At 45.4% G+C, this 13822-nt stretch overlaps 1 protein-coding gene across 1 annotated transcript in view; it reads left to right on the forward strand.

Moving 5' to 3' along the window:
• LOC126272460 (UDP-glucosyltransferase 2-like) overlaps positions 1 to 13822 on the forward strand; it is a 214202-nt gene that overhangs the window by 21421 nt on the left and 178959 nt on the right. The window contains exon 3 of the mRNA XM_049975339.1: positions 4472 to 4723. Within this exon, the coding sequence (XP_049831296.1) occupies positions 4472 to 4723 (252 nt within the window). The remainder of the gene's footprint in view (positions 1 to 4471; positions 4724 to 13822) is intronic.

The raw sequence follows: 13822 nt of genomic DNA on the forward strand, positions 1-13822 counted from the left end.
TGACCACTGAAATATTGATGAAAGAAGTGCATTCATTACCGATTCTGGCTTATATTGTCTCATTTTATCGTCTAGAAAAGAAGCAGCATAGTAGTTTAAAAATGTTAACAAAAGATATTTTACCGTTTGCCATTAGAAAATATGGTGAATATAAAGTGCAAAAAGAAAGAAGAACGACTTCGATTCCGAAAATGAAATAAAAATTGAAGGAAGGCACTAACAACAACTGGCTATAGAGCTCTAAAGAAAGTCATTGATACTGGGGAGAAGAGGAATATGTGGCACAACTAGACTAGAAGAAGGGATCGGTTCGTAGGACACGTTCTGAGGCGTCAAGGGATCACCAATTTGGTCTTGGAGGGCAGCGTGGAGGGTAAAAATCGTTGAGGGAGACAAAGAGATGAATACACTCAGCAGATTCAGAAGGATGTAGGGTGCAGTAGTTACTTAGAGATAAAGAAGCTTGTACAGGATAGAGTAGCATAGAGAACTGCATCAAACCAGTCTCTGTAGCGAAGAGCACAACAACATCACTACAAAAAATTAAATACAAAAAAAGTGAGACCTGTTTAACTACTTCTGAGGAACTTTAAGCAGAACGCTGAGAAGAGGTACTCTAATGAGTTTCTATAAGGTTTTGGCCAAACCAGCCCCACTCTGTGGATGGGAAAACTGGACTAATAAGAAGAGAGATAAAAGAGAACAGAAGAATGTGAAGCGAATTTCCTCAGGGATTTGGTTAGTCGTACATGAATGGATAAAAACAGAAATTATGAGTTCCTAGCTAAAGTGAATATACAAAACATAACTGACATTATAAAACAATGTAAGACATGAGTCTCTCCTGGCGTATACAACTTTCAAATAACTTCCGGGAATTCAGCTAGGTAACACTTTCAGCGACCGCTGATATTTCAGCAGGAGAACACCCCGCCATTTTCAAGGCAAACTGCAACGGACAGGCGATGTACATGCAAAATTAAAAACCTCGGTTCTCGGATTGATGCATGAAAGATAACACATACACTGAACACAAGTGCCACCAAAGATAACCAAAGTCCGAACTATCCATAGTGAGACTTCGAACTCGCATGTGAGGTAGCATTGACTCTGTCCCTCTGCTTTTTGACAAGGGAGAGAGCCGGAAACCAAACAGAGTTTAAACAAAAACCTCCATCCCTATTAACGAGGTTGCTCGCTAATTTAATCTCAACTGCCTCCTTAATAACAGTGTCCCAATAGCTGGATGTGCATTCCAATATCTCAGTGTTACTATTCAACATGGGGTGACCAGTTTGCAAGCAATGTTCGGCAACAGCAGATCTACTTGCCTGCTGTAATCATGTGTGCCGTTTATGCTCAGTACATCGGTACTCCACTGTCCTGATTGTCTGATTTCACTTGGGATTGGTTGGACGGTGCCTCATGGGCTCAAGCTGACTGGGAACACAATTCGTTACTGCCCGGCATTTGGAAAAGTTTGAACGTTTTCATTGCGTGAAGTCTGATGTTATACCTCGATGTTGTGTGGTAAATCTCACAGAGATATCTTTTGACGACGCAACCTTATCCGTGCTTGGTAAGGGTTTAAATTTGCACCCACTCCGAAGAGTTTGCCGGGAGTTGATTTTATTAGTTCAATTGAACAGGCAGTTTGCAAACTACCTCCTGACGCTGCAGAGGAAGTTAGGAGGGAGGCATGCCGTGTGTTGACTAGGGTTCGTCTACCCAAGAGTAATGTAACAGTAGCAAAGAGTGGTGCTTTACGCTCTCTCAGAGTTGATCCTGATATTGTTATTTTAACTGCGGACAGGGGCAATGCCACCGTTGTTTTAAATAAACAGGATTATGTGCAAAAGATGCAATGTTTATTATCTGATTCAGCGTATCGCAGAATCGATACTGACCCCACAAAACGTGTTGAGAGAAACACCAACAGCCTCATGAAGAAAAGTGGTTTGTCGCAGGACACTATCAAGAGTCTGCTGTTCCCCCTAGGCTATATGGCCTTCCGAAGGTTCACGAGAAAGGGGTTCCTTTCCATCCTATAGTGAGTAACATCGGTGCTCCGATATATCGTTTAGCTAAGCATCTTGCTTCTCTGTTGAGTCCACAAGTAGGTCGGTGTGAACATCATATCAGGAACTCAGCTAATTTTTTAAGTCGCTTGGAGTGACTGCGGTTGAATGACTGATATTTTAGTGAGTTTCTATGTGGTCTCTCTCTCCACTCGTGTTCATCTGTTTGATTCGTTGCGGTTAACAAGGTTTAGTGCTGAATTAACTAATCTCTTTCGGCATGTGTTGACATCCATTTATTTTTTTATTTAGTGGCCAGTATTACGAGCAGACAGATGGAGTTGTGACGGGTAGTCCGTTGTATCGTGTGATCGCAAATTTGTTTATGGAAGACTTCGAGGAATGAGCATTGGAGTCGGCGCCTTCCAAACCCACCTGTTTATTTAGATATGTTGACAATACCTTTGTTGTTTGGCCTCATGATAGGAAGAATTTGAATGCCTTTCTAGGACATTTGAACTCGATCCACCCGAACATTCGTTTTACGATCGAGGTGGAAGAGGATGGTTGCCTTCCCTTTCTTGACGTGTTGGTTAGGAGGAAGGGTGATGGATCATTGGGACATGCAGTCTACAGGAAACGTACTCAAGCCGACTTGTACTTACAGGCTAATAGTTGTCACCATCCGGCTCAGCGTGAAGGGGTACTTCGTACCATGGTACACAGGGCATATGTCGTTTCTGACGCTGAGACTTTGCCAGCTGAGCTGTCCCATCTTGAAGTTACGTTTCGTCAAAGTTGTTATAGTGACAGACAGATTGAACGTGCATTGCGCTATCGACCAACTGTACATCGGGTGGTTGATGATAATTCTGAGTCAACACCTAAGTCTACTCCTTTTAGACTTACGTAGGAAACACTTCCAACAAGATCGGTCGTATTGTACGGAAATACGATGTGAAATGTGTTTTCCGACCTCCATTTAAAATAAGAGCGCTTTTGAGTTCTGTTAAGGATGATCTTGGTGTGTGTAAGGCCGGTTTATATCGCATTCCTTGTAGCTGCGGCATGGCATATATTGGTCAAACTATCAGGACCGTGGAGGACGGATGCACTAAGCATAAACGGCACACACAATTACAGCAGCCAACGTACCAGCCATTGTGACTCATTGTGTAGACAAATAGCACATCTAACTCACATCCACCATGGAGCTATGGTTCGATATGAGCCCTTCATATACAGGGTGAAGAAAAAATACTGCACTTGGAAGTGGGCATGCGATTCCTGAACCAGATTCAATGGAGAAGTTTACCTAGCAAAAACAGATTAGATGCATCTTGAAAACACATGTATGAAAATGAGGAGCTGGGGACACAGTCACATCACACAGCACATCAGAGTATCACCCCACACTAACGTGGCCGGCGTTTAGAGATATCAGCGTGTCTTCTATTACTACCACAGGTCGCATGCAAGCACAGGAGAATGTCTCCTACATCATAATGCTGCTCCCACCAGCCTGCGTCCATGGCGCGTTGCGTGTTTCGAACAGCCGTTCACCTCGACGACAGCGTTTTTGGAGGCGACTATCGACCTAGTATAGCAAAAATGTGATTCACTTGAAGAGCCGACACATTTCCATTGATCGACGGTCGAATATGGACGGTCCCATGCCAAGTGCAATCATAACTGACGATGTTGTTGATCGGTGCATGAACACGTAGGGGAGGTTTGCTGTAGAGCTCCATGTTCAGCAACGTACGATAAACAGTGTGCTCTGAAACTCTTGTGCTGTTTCGGCAGAGATGTCACGGATCACCATCTATCCTACTTTACAGAGGAGACCATCCTCCAAACACCATGTTCTGTGAAGAGTAGTGGACGTCCAGCCATTTGGTGCCTAGTGGTGGTTTCGCTATCCTTCTACCTCTTTCCATAGATGCTCGCGACATTAGCACATGATCATTGGACCAGCTTCGCCGTTTTCGATACACTCGTTCACAGGCTAGGCTTAATAACAAACTTCTCTTTGTCAAAGTCGCTTATGTCAATGGATTTGCTCATTTACAATCCTTATCTTTGCTAGGTTGATGCCGTCCGTGTCTGCCGTGTTGCCACGTGTCTGTAACACCACCAGGCTGCATCGGACGTCTCATTGGGCAGTGGTCATAATTTTTTGGTTGATCGGTGTATCAATATTGCAGGAGTTGGCCTTTACCACAGCTGTGAACACTATTGATTATGAACAAATTATACATATAGGTGATACCGTGGGCACTGCCGTTTTGCACATTAAAAAGGGTCAATTCCGAGCCACTCTTACATCCTGCATCAGAGTACGACATGCTGAACTTTGTCTTTGTCAGTGAATGTGCTGTTCGTCGAATGTGCTGGAGTAGCTCTGGTACCACGCGACGCTCTAGTACAGTGTCGCCGCGATTCCTGCGCAGCTGCCGGTGGAGGAGGCCACCCTGGTGTCCGGGGTGCGGGACTGGACGAAACTGTGGTCGGTGACGGCCGACCACTGCCGCGCCGCGTACGGCGCGCCCGCGGTGCGCCGGCTGCTCGCCTCGGCCGCCCAGTTCGACCTGCTGCTGGTGGAGGTCTTCTCCGGGGACTGCATGGCCGGCCTCGCCCGCCGCTTCCGCGCCCCGCTGGTCGCCATCGCCTCCTGCGTCGCCCCGCCATGGGCCCGCGACAGGGTCAGTACCGCCGCGGAGCGAGCCGGCGCGTGAATACGTGTTGTTCCAAAGCACCGGCACATTGATAAGAGCTCGAGAACGCGTCGTTTTCGGTACGACTGGTGAAAGTTAAAAATTGGTTAATGACATATCGCTCGTTAAATTATTCAGGACACGTTAAGGGAAACACGAGGAGAAAATCCGTCGAAATAACGATTTTGTTATTGTGTTAACTTGTACTACAATCCTTTCTGAACCACAATATGTGTTTTCTTGGATGTTTCGAGCGTATTAATGGGAAAACAGCGTCACTTCCTTTTCTATCTGCTGTCAACTGAGTTGTTTATACCAGCTGGAACAGTCGTTCTTTGTCTTCATTTATTATTTGAACACATTTTTGCAAGTTGATCAACACAGTTAAATGCGGTGGCTCGTTTTATTTTACAGGTTATTATTCCTTGCTGTAGGGGCTGTGATTTTTGATATTTTTTTTCTAAACCAGCAAGGTAAAACAGAGGCCACTACTTCCACTACGTCAAGTGGGTTTTGTGCTCACGTACTCACACTGAGCCGTGAACACTTCCCAACTGGGGAATAGTTGGACATGATTACTACTGTTATAGGTGCCATGCGTGCAATGGTCGTGCCAGGCGCGCGATATTCAATCTTTATACTGTCGTTAGTGGCGCGAGACCTGCACGACCTTATAGCAACCGTTATAGTTCTGCATTATTCTGTTACACTACGGGTGAGTTCACGTAAGAAAAGAGAGAGAATGTACGATTAACGGACTTATTTATTAAAAAGTTGAAAATCGAGCAATAATACAACAAAATGGGGGTTGGGGGAAGAAAGATTCGAGTTCAGCAGCCTGCCCCAACGTACGTTCATAACCAACCACGATACCAGCAGGAAAGGAATTTTAGTAACGATCGCCGTATTATCAAATAGAATCCAATTTAGTAAAGTGAGGGGTTGCAGGCGTGCAACAACCACCACCATGTAACAGCTAAAGACCAAGAAAGATACTACTGTGCGTGAATTGCTAGGTAGCTTACCGTACTGAAGGAATAAAACCCGCAAGACGCGAAACTATTCACAGTGACCTATCAGGTTCCCTCTGGGCCGCAGGGCGCGTTTCTACAGTGCACGTCGGCGCTCATGCTTACCGAACTTCATCTCCTGGAAGAGCAACTCCGGTCTCCGGCACGGTCACACTAGAACTGCCTCTACTGTCCCTTTGTCCGGCATCTATCCGCGGAGGGCGGTTGGCGCCCGCCCGCGAAAACCGGCGTGCACCTGAACTGGCCAACCACAGGGCCGGAATTTCAGAGGGAGGCAACCTCGCGACGTTAAAATTGAGCAGAAATAGCGGTTACAAGGTTGGTAAGGCAGGTTGGGGAACTGAGAACAGGAGAAACTTTGGCCACTACTGAATGTTCAAACGACGTGCTACCCTGGCGACCGGAAAAGTTATGGGAAACGGGAAGCCTTCGTGGCTGCTAGGAAGACTGCTGCCCTCGCCCATAAATAAAGAAAATTTCCAGCGCCAAGCTCCTCTCACAGATAAGTGTGAGACAAGCTGTAAAAATAGTCAAATAAATCTGGCAACCTATAGGACATATTAATATTGCATGAATTATTATTTTACCAAATACCCGAATGCTGGGATTAGAAATATGAAATGCGAGCACTGAATGGTGAATGAAGTGCGCGTTTTCACAGCGCTGAGCAGGCGCAGGCAACACCTAAACATCGGTTCAGCCTCGTGTTTTCGTTTCACTCATCGTAGTAATCTAAAATATTACTTCATTTTAGGAGATAATCTTATTGTGTTTATAGTTATATTTTATTCATGAAAATCGTAAATATGTGCAGAATAAGGACGTGTAACAGTAGCAAGAGGATTAAAGATAGCAGAAGATCCCGGTTTTCCACTTTGTCCAAAAAGTACTGAGTCATCGTTTAGATATCAGAGAGCTAGTGTTAGTGAATGAATGTAGACATAACCAGCCCCTACCAATGCCAATAGCACATAAAAGCTATCTACAGAGACTTGCTTGCATGATGAATCCATGGGAAAACTCAAAATCACAACCAAAGTTTCCGTAACCGTATGTGGGAACACTTGCCTCAAACATAATTTTTCGCTCTCAAACTCCTAAAAGCTGGTGTCATGCATGAAGTATTGTGTTTCAGTGATGGATCATCCAGCAAGCTAAAAGTTTTCAGTGATACACATAGAGTTTGCGGTGAACATGAAGAATATGGGTCTGTCAATTGACCAGCTGAGGGTGTGCCCTACAAATGAAAAAACAGCCCAGAACTCAAAAGAAGACCCCAAACGTAAGCTCGAGCATAGAGAAACACGCGATGGGGACAATTTTAACTGTGTATGTAGGTTGAAAAATTGGGTGAAAACTTAAAATCAATTTTTTCAAAGTATGACATTATTAGTTTTAAATACAATTTCTCTGAAAAAATACATCTAGATCAATGAAACTTGGTACAGAGATTAATGACACAACTTTCATTAAAATGCATTAGAACTGTGGCAATAAAACAAAAGGATTGAAAAATATTTAGATTTTTTTTGTAAATGCCAATTTTTGATCACATGTCCGTTTTTGAGTTTATACTATAACAACAATCCTACTACCACATAAGCTCTACACTTTGATGAACATATCACAACCATTTGTTCAAAAGAAACGAAATTTGAATTATCAATAATTCAAATTTCGTTTCTTTTGAACAAATGGTTTTAGAGAAAAATGTACCAACCATAGGGAACTCGCTCACGACCAGGTCCCCTTACAATAAAAGACTTAAACTGTAAGGTGAATAGAGACGATAGCTATTTTCTATAACTTTGACATTTCGTGTCCTTTCTGTGTGCACATTAATCTGCCAGAACATTATGGTCACCAATCTACTATAGATATAAATCCGTCCAGGCGATATCAGCGTCACGTGGCAAGGGATGACTGCTAGTCAGAGACACATGGTGCATACAGTATCAGTGAGTGTGCTGTCCGTGTGCACAATTCGGAAGGCGTCTGATATATCTGACTTCGACTAAGGGCAGATTGTGATGGACCAGAGGCTCAGTCCGAGCATTTCGGAAACTGCACGATTTGTAGGGTGTTCGAGGTGTGCTCTGGTGAGTGTGTTCAGCGCGTGGCGGAACCGAGGTGAAACCCCTTCTACATGGCGGATGTCGGACGTCATAAGCTGAAGTAAAACAGGACAGATGGTGCACTGTGGCGGAACTGAAATCAGACTTTATTTCTGGGCAAAGTCCAAGTGTGCCTCAACACACAGTGCACCAAAAACCCGTAACGATGGGCCTCCACAGCTGACGAGCCATTCATCTGGCAGTGTTAACACCACGACATCGGCAACTAGGACTGAAATGTGCACGTTACCACCAACACTGGACGAAACAGCTCTTTGAGACCTGTACTGCGGGATGGAGACAAGCTGGCGGCGGCTCGATTATGCTCTGGGCATAACGGGCATTCTTTGCTCAAGTGGAGGCATCATAAAAGCCAAGGAGTATCTTACACAGATTGAAATCCACGTAACCACTTCATGACGATCATTTTTCCCTATGGCACTGGCGTTTTTCAACAACATAATGCGCCTTGCCACAAGGCCAGGAATGTAATGAAGTGGTTTGCGGAACACTGTGGAGAGTTTCGATTCATATGGTGCCCCACGCCCTCTGCCCAACTTGGAATTTACGGGGAATAGGTGACTTGTGTGTTCCCTCCAGCTGCCTATTAAGGCCTCACTGCTTGCATGCTATGATGCACATCACCGCTGATGTATGTGCCAAAGGTGGACATACCCGCTGTTAGGTGGGTGGTTATAATCTTCTGGATTTCCGGTACTCTAAATCAACTTTGGAATTTATTGCAAATTTAAAAGATATGTTTTATGTAATATTTTATGTGATGTACGTAAAAGAGAGTTCTCCATTCAGGACTTAGTTTGTTCGATTTTATGAACTTGTCAAGTAACGTGGACCAATGTACTGAAAGATTCCAGTCAACGAAACACCTAGTTCGCTAGCAATTTGTATTTATTTGTGCATCCATTTGTTCTTAGGGTACATAATGCCTTCGTAAAAGTTCTGTAAGAATGTAAACACACACACACACACACACACACACACACACACACACACACACACACACACACACCGCACTCTTAGAAGGACCACAGAAAATTTACCATAAATACTGCACATATTAAGTTATTGCTCTCTGCGTTACGTACAAGAGAACTTACATTTCTTGCAGTACGTGATTTTTCACTTTCTTGTTACAAATCTATCTTCTTGAAAAAATTCTGCTAAAGGACAGAAGCACAGATCTAATAACAATAGCTTTAGGCTTTTAGTAAAAAGGGACGATGACGAAGTAATTTTTATTCTTTGTGGAAGGTTATTATATATTTGCATCGCACTATTTGTAATTAAAGTTTCAAAAGCTAATGTCGTTCCTGATGCCACATGGAACTTTTCATTTTGGCTTGTACCATGTTCACGAACATGGAACTCTTTATGTGTACTTTAGACAGAAGAACATGAGCGACTTTGAAGGAGCTGACCTAGTAATTTTACGTGCATCCATTTTCTAGAAAAACTGTTCTTTACTCGCCATACGTAAATACGAGGGTGGTTTGAAAACTTCTCGGAATCAGCACGAGAAGTCACCGCTAGGGCAACGAATTGTTCACGTGATATTCATTGGACTGTTGCCCAATAAACACGTGCCACGTCAGTGCTCTGTGGCGGTGACGTAACTCTGTTATTGTTCCCGTGTAGTGATTTGCGAAGATGGAAAAAATCAAGATTTGAGCAGTGATTAAGTACTTCGTAAAGAAAGGTGTGAAAGCAAAGGCCATTCATGTCGGTTTTCAGAATACACTGGAGGACTCTGGTCCTTCATATTCAACTGTTGCCAAGCGTACAAATGAATTAAAAGTTGCTCGGCAGAGCTTGGATGATGATCCGGGCAGTGGTCGGCCAAAATGTGTCACTACTCCAGAAATCATTGCAAAAGTGCAGAAAATGTTCATGGAGGATCGCCGAATGGTTCAAATGGCTCTGAGCACTACGGGACTTAACTTCTGAGGTCATCAGTCCCCTAGAAAGTAGAACTACTTAAACCTAACCAACCTAAGGACATCACACACATCCATGCTCGAGGCAGGATTCGAAACTGAGACCGTAGCCGTCGCGCGGCTCCAGATTGTAGCACCTAGAACCGCTCGGCCACTCCCGCCGGATCGCCGATTGAAAGTGCGTGGAACTTATCTCGCTTGCCAGCTGCCATCTGAAAGGATATATCACATTTTAACTGAAGAATTAGAAACGAAAAAATTATCAGCAAGATAGGTGCCTCAACTCATGTGCCGTCGCCATGGCAAAATAACACGAACTAAGGTATGAATTGTTGCCACACTCGCCCTATTCACCTGATATGGCTCCATCAGACATCTGTCTCTTCTCAAAACTGAAAATATTTTTTTGGTGGACGAAGATTCACTTCAAACGAAGACTTGATAACCGGAGTTGACAGCTATTTTGCAGGCCTGGAGGAAACTGATTTTCGAGATGGGACCAAGGCACTGGTTCATCGTTGGACCAAGTGCAGGACAGGAGACCACATTGAAAAATAAAAAAAAAAGTTTCAATGATATAAGTACTTTTTTTTCTATTCCGTTCCGAGAACTTTTCAAACGACTCTCGTAAGAACTGGCCCTGGAGATCGCAAACTATGATGAGGAGCACTTTACGTTCCACGTCACGTGTCAGCTCCTTTCTGAGTGTGTATCACGATGAAAAACACGTCTCGTTTGAGGACGGCTTTACTAGATAAACTTCCAGGGTATGAACGTGGCACATACGCGCTAGCCTAGCAGAAGCTAGAGAAATGTCGTTTTCCAGAAACACACTGTCAGGTTTACCTTTCCATTCACTAGTAATTAAACATGTGGAGTTGAGAAATTTCGTGAAAGCTGTTCACATGCTTCCGTAAGAGATGTTGGTTGACGATTTGCGCGAGGCACTTCTCGCCCCATCACATCCCACAGGAGCTCCGCTGAAGCGAAGTCCGGATACCGTGCTGGCCAGGGAAGTTGCTGCACGTCTGGCAGAGCACATTGAGTTTCAAGGGAGGTGTGTGGGTGAGCGTTGTCCTGTTGGAACGACACAGCGCCTTTGCGTTGGAAGACCGGCAATAGAACGGGCGTAACAACGCTCCGCACGTACCGAAGGGTCGTTAGCGCACGCTCCATAACATTAAAGCTTAATGGGAGTTGTAGCTTATCGCACAACAGACTGTAACGCGTGCGGTAGGGCCAGAGAGCCTTGGACAAATGCAACAGGCCTACGTTGCATGCGCAAACGACCATCACTTGCGTGCAGGCAGAACGTGCTTTGGCAGCTGAAGACCGCGGCGCGCCGTCCCATCTTCCAAGTGGTCCTCTGACGGCACCAGTCGAGCCGTGCCGCTGTGGAGTGAGCGACCCGTGCACGTCGACGCTGTGGCGTGAGCGCTAGACGGGCTACAGGTGTGCGCGCCGGTAGTCCCAGGACTAGTAACCGGTTCGCAGCAGTTCGTGTTGTCACGTCTGTCTCCACAAAGAATCTTAATTCTACGCTCCTGGCAATTAAAACTGCTACACCAAGAGGAAATGCAGATGATAAACGGGTTTTCATTGGACAAATATATTATACTAGAACTGCCATGTGATTACAGTTTCACACAATTTGGGTGCATAGATCCTGAGAAATCAGTACCCAGAACAACCACCTCTGGCCGTAATAACGGCCTTGTTACTCTTGGGCATTGAGTCAAACAGAGCTTGGATGACGTGTACAGATACAGCTGCCCATGCAGCTTCAACACAATACCACAGTTAATCACGAGTAGTGACTGGCGTATTGTGACGAGCCAGTTCCTCGGCCACCATTGATCAGATGTTTTCAATTGGTGACAGATCTGGAGAATGTGCTGGCCAGGGCAGCAGTGTAGCATTTTCTGTATCCAGAAGGGCCCGTACAGGACCTGCAACATGCGGTCGTGCATTATCCTGCTAAAAGGTAGGGTTTCGCAGGAATCGAATGTATGGTAGAGTCACGGGTCGTAACACATTTGAAATTTAACGTCCACTGTTCAAAGTGCCGTCAATGCGAACAAGAGGTGACTGAGACCAAATGGACCCCATACCATCACGTCAGGTGATACACCATTATGGCGATGACGAGTACACGCTTCCAATGTGCGTTCACCGCGATGTCGCCAAACACGGATGCTACCACCATGATGTTGTAAACAGAACCTGAATTCATCCAAAAAAATGACGTTTTGCCATCGTGCATGCCGGTTCGTCGTTGAGTACACCATCGCAGGCGCTCCTGTCTGCGATGCAGTGTCAAGGGTAACCGCAGCCATGGTCTCCGAGCTGATAGTCCATGCTACTGAAAACGTCATCGAACTGTTCGTGCAGATGGTTGTTGTCTAGCAAAAGTCCCCATCTGTTGACAAGGGATCGAGACGTGGCTGCACGATCCGTTACAGCCAAGTGGATAAGATGACTGTCATCTCCACTGCTAGTGATACGAGGCCGTTGGGATCCACCACGGAGTTTCGTATTACCCTCCTGAAGCCACCGATTCCATATACTGCTACCAGTCACTGGATCTCGACCAATGCGAGCAGCAACATCGTGATGCGATGAACCACAATCGCGATAGGCTACAATCCGACCTTTATCAAGGCCGGAAACGTGACGGCACTCATTTCTCCTCCTTACACAACAACGTTTCACCAGGCAACGCCGGTCAACTGTTGTTTGTGTATGAGAAATCGGTTGGACACTTTCGTCATGTCGGCACGTTGTAGGTGTCACCACAGGCACCAACCTTGTGTGAATGCTCTGAAAAGCTAAAAATTGGCATATCACAGCATCTTCTTCCTGTCGGTTAAATTTCGCGTCTGTAGCACATCTTCGTGGTGTAGCAATTTTAATGGCCAGTAGTGTACTATGATAGCTGTGCGGTCTGCCGTTGGTACCCTAACAATACGTCTGATCTGGCGGGCGTCCGTGCTGTGTAGCCGTCCAGAACCTCATCTACGGGTGTGACAATGTTCTCGTGACCATACTAGCATCGCTGCACAACTGACATACCACATCCAACTTATGCGGCAGTTCTCCGAAAAGAAAATCAATCCCGCCACTCAGAGATCCACAATACGGTCCCTTCGAAGCTCGCTCATTTGACTGTAGGAAGCACAAGTGCATCTCTGTGGCCTGGTTGCCTGTCTGCGGCACGCATCTGTACCACACTGAGCCTCCTGCCTCCGGTGGGTATGCAACCACGCTATCTGCTGGCGCACGACGCTGACGCCGTTGTCAGTACATCTACTGCCCCCCCCCCCCCCCCCCTCCCCAGGTGGTACACGCTGTCGCCGGGTCAAAAACAACGTCGTCTTCCCAGGAGCTCTATTTTTTTCCAGTGGTTTATTTTTTCCCTGTTAATTATCAGACATTTCATTTCCATCTCTTATGCCATCGTCTCTCTTTTGTCACATCTTCGTGCCGAGAGACTAAAGTTGTCGCTGGATCCCACGGTTCATAATGCTTTTCACATCCACAGTCCCTTTACTTCAAGCTTCATTGCAAACAATTACAATTTCATAGTACCCTTGAGTGTGAGGTCGCAAAAGGCCAATATTTCCGGCATTCGGCAGCCCACGTACTGTCTGCCACGCAACCAACATAATGGCTACTAATAGCAACGGGGGGCGAGTTTAGATTTGTAACGGGGAAAGAACGGGCCTAACAACCGACGAGAAACTCACAAAAATGCTGCACTGGTAGTGGTGTTGATACAAAGCACAGCATTGTCAGCGATAAACAAAACACGCATTGTATTATATCTACAACACTTTCAGAAGTTCTCCACTGAAAAATGGTAAGGACGATAGAAGTCCAAGGAACAGGTTGTTGTTGTTGTTGTGGTTCTCAGTCCTGAGACTGGCTTGATGCTACTCTACCTGTGCAAGCTTCTTCATCTCCCAGTACCTACTGCAGCCTACATCC

Source organism: Schistocerca gregaria, chromosome 5, assembly GCF_023897955.1.
Source record: "Schistocerca gregaria isolate iqSchGreg1 chromosome 5, iqSchGreg1.2, whole genome shotgun sequence".
Classification (NCBI taxonomy): Eukaryota; Metazoa; Arthropoda; class Insecta; order Orthoptera; family Acrididae; genus Schistocerca; species Schistocerca gregaria.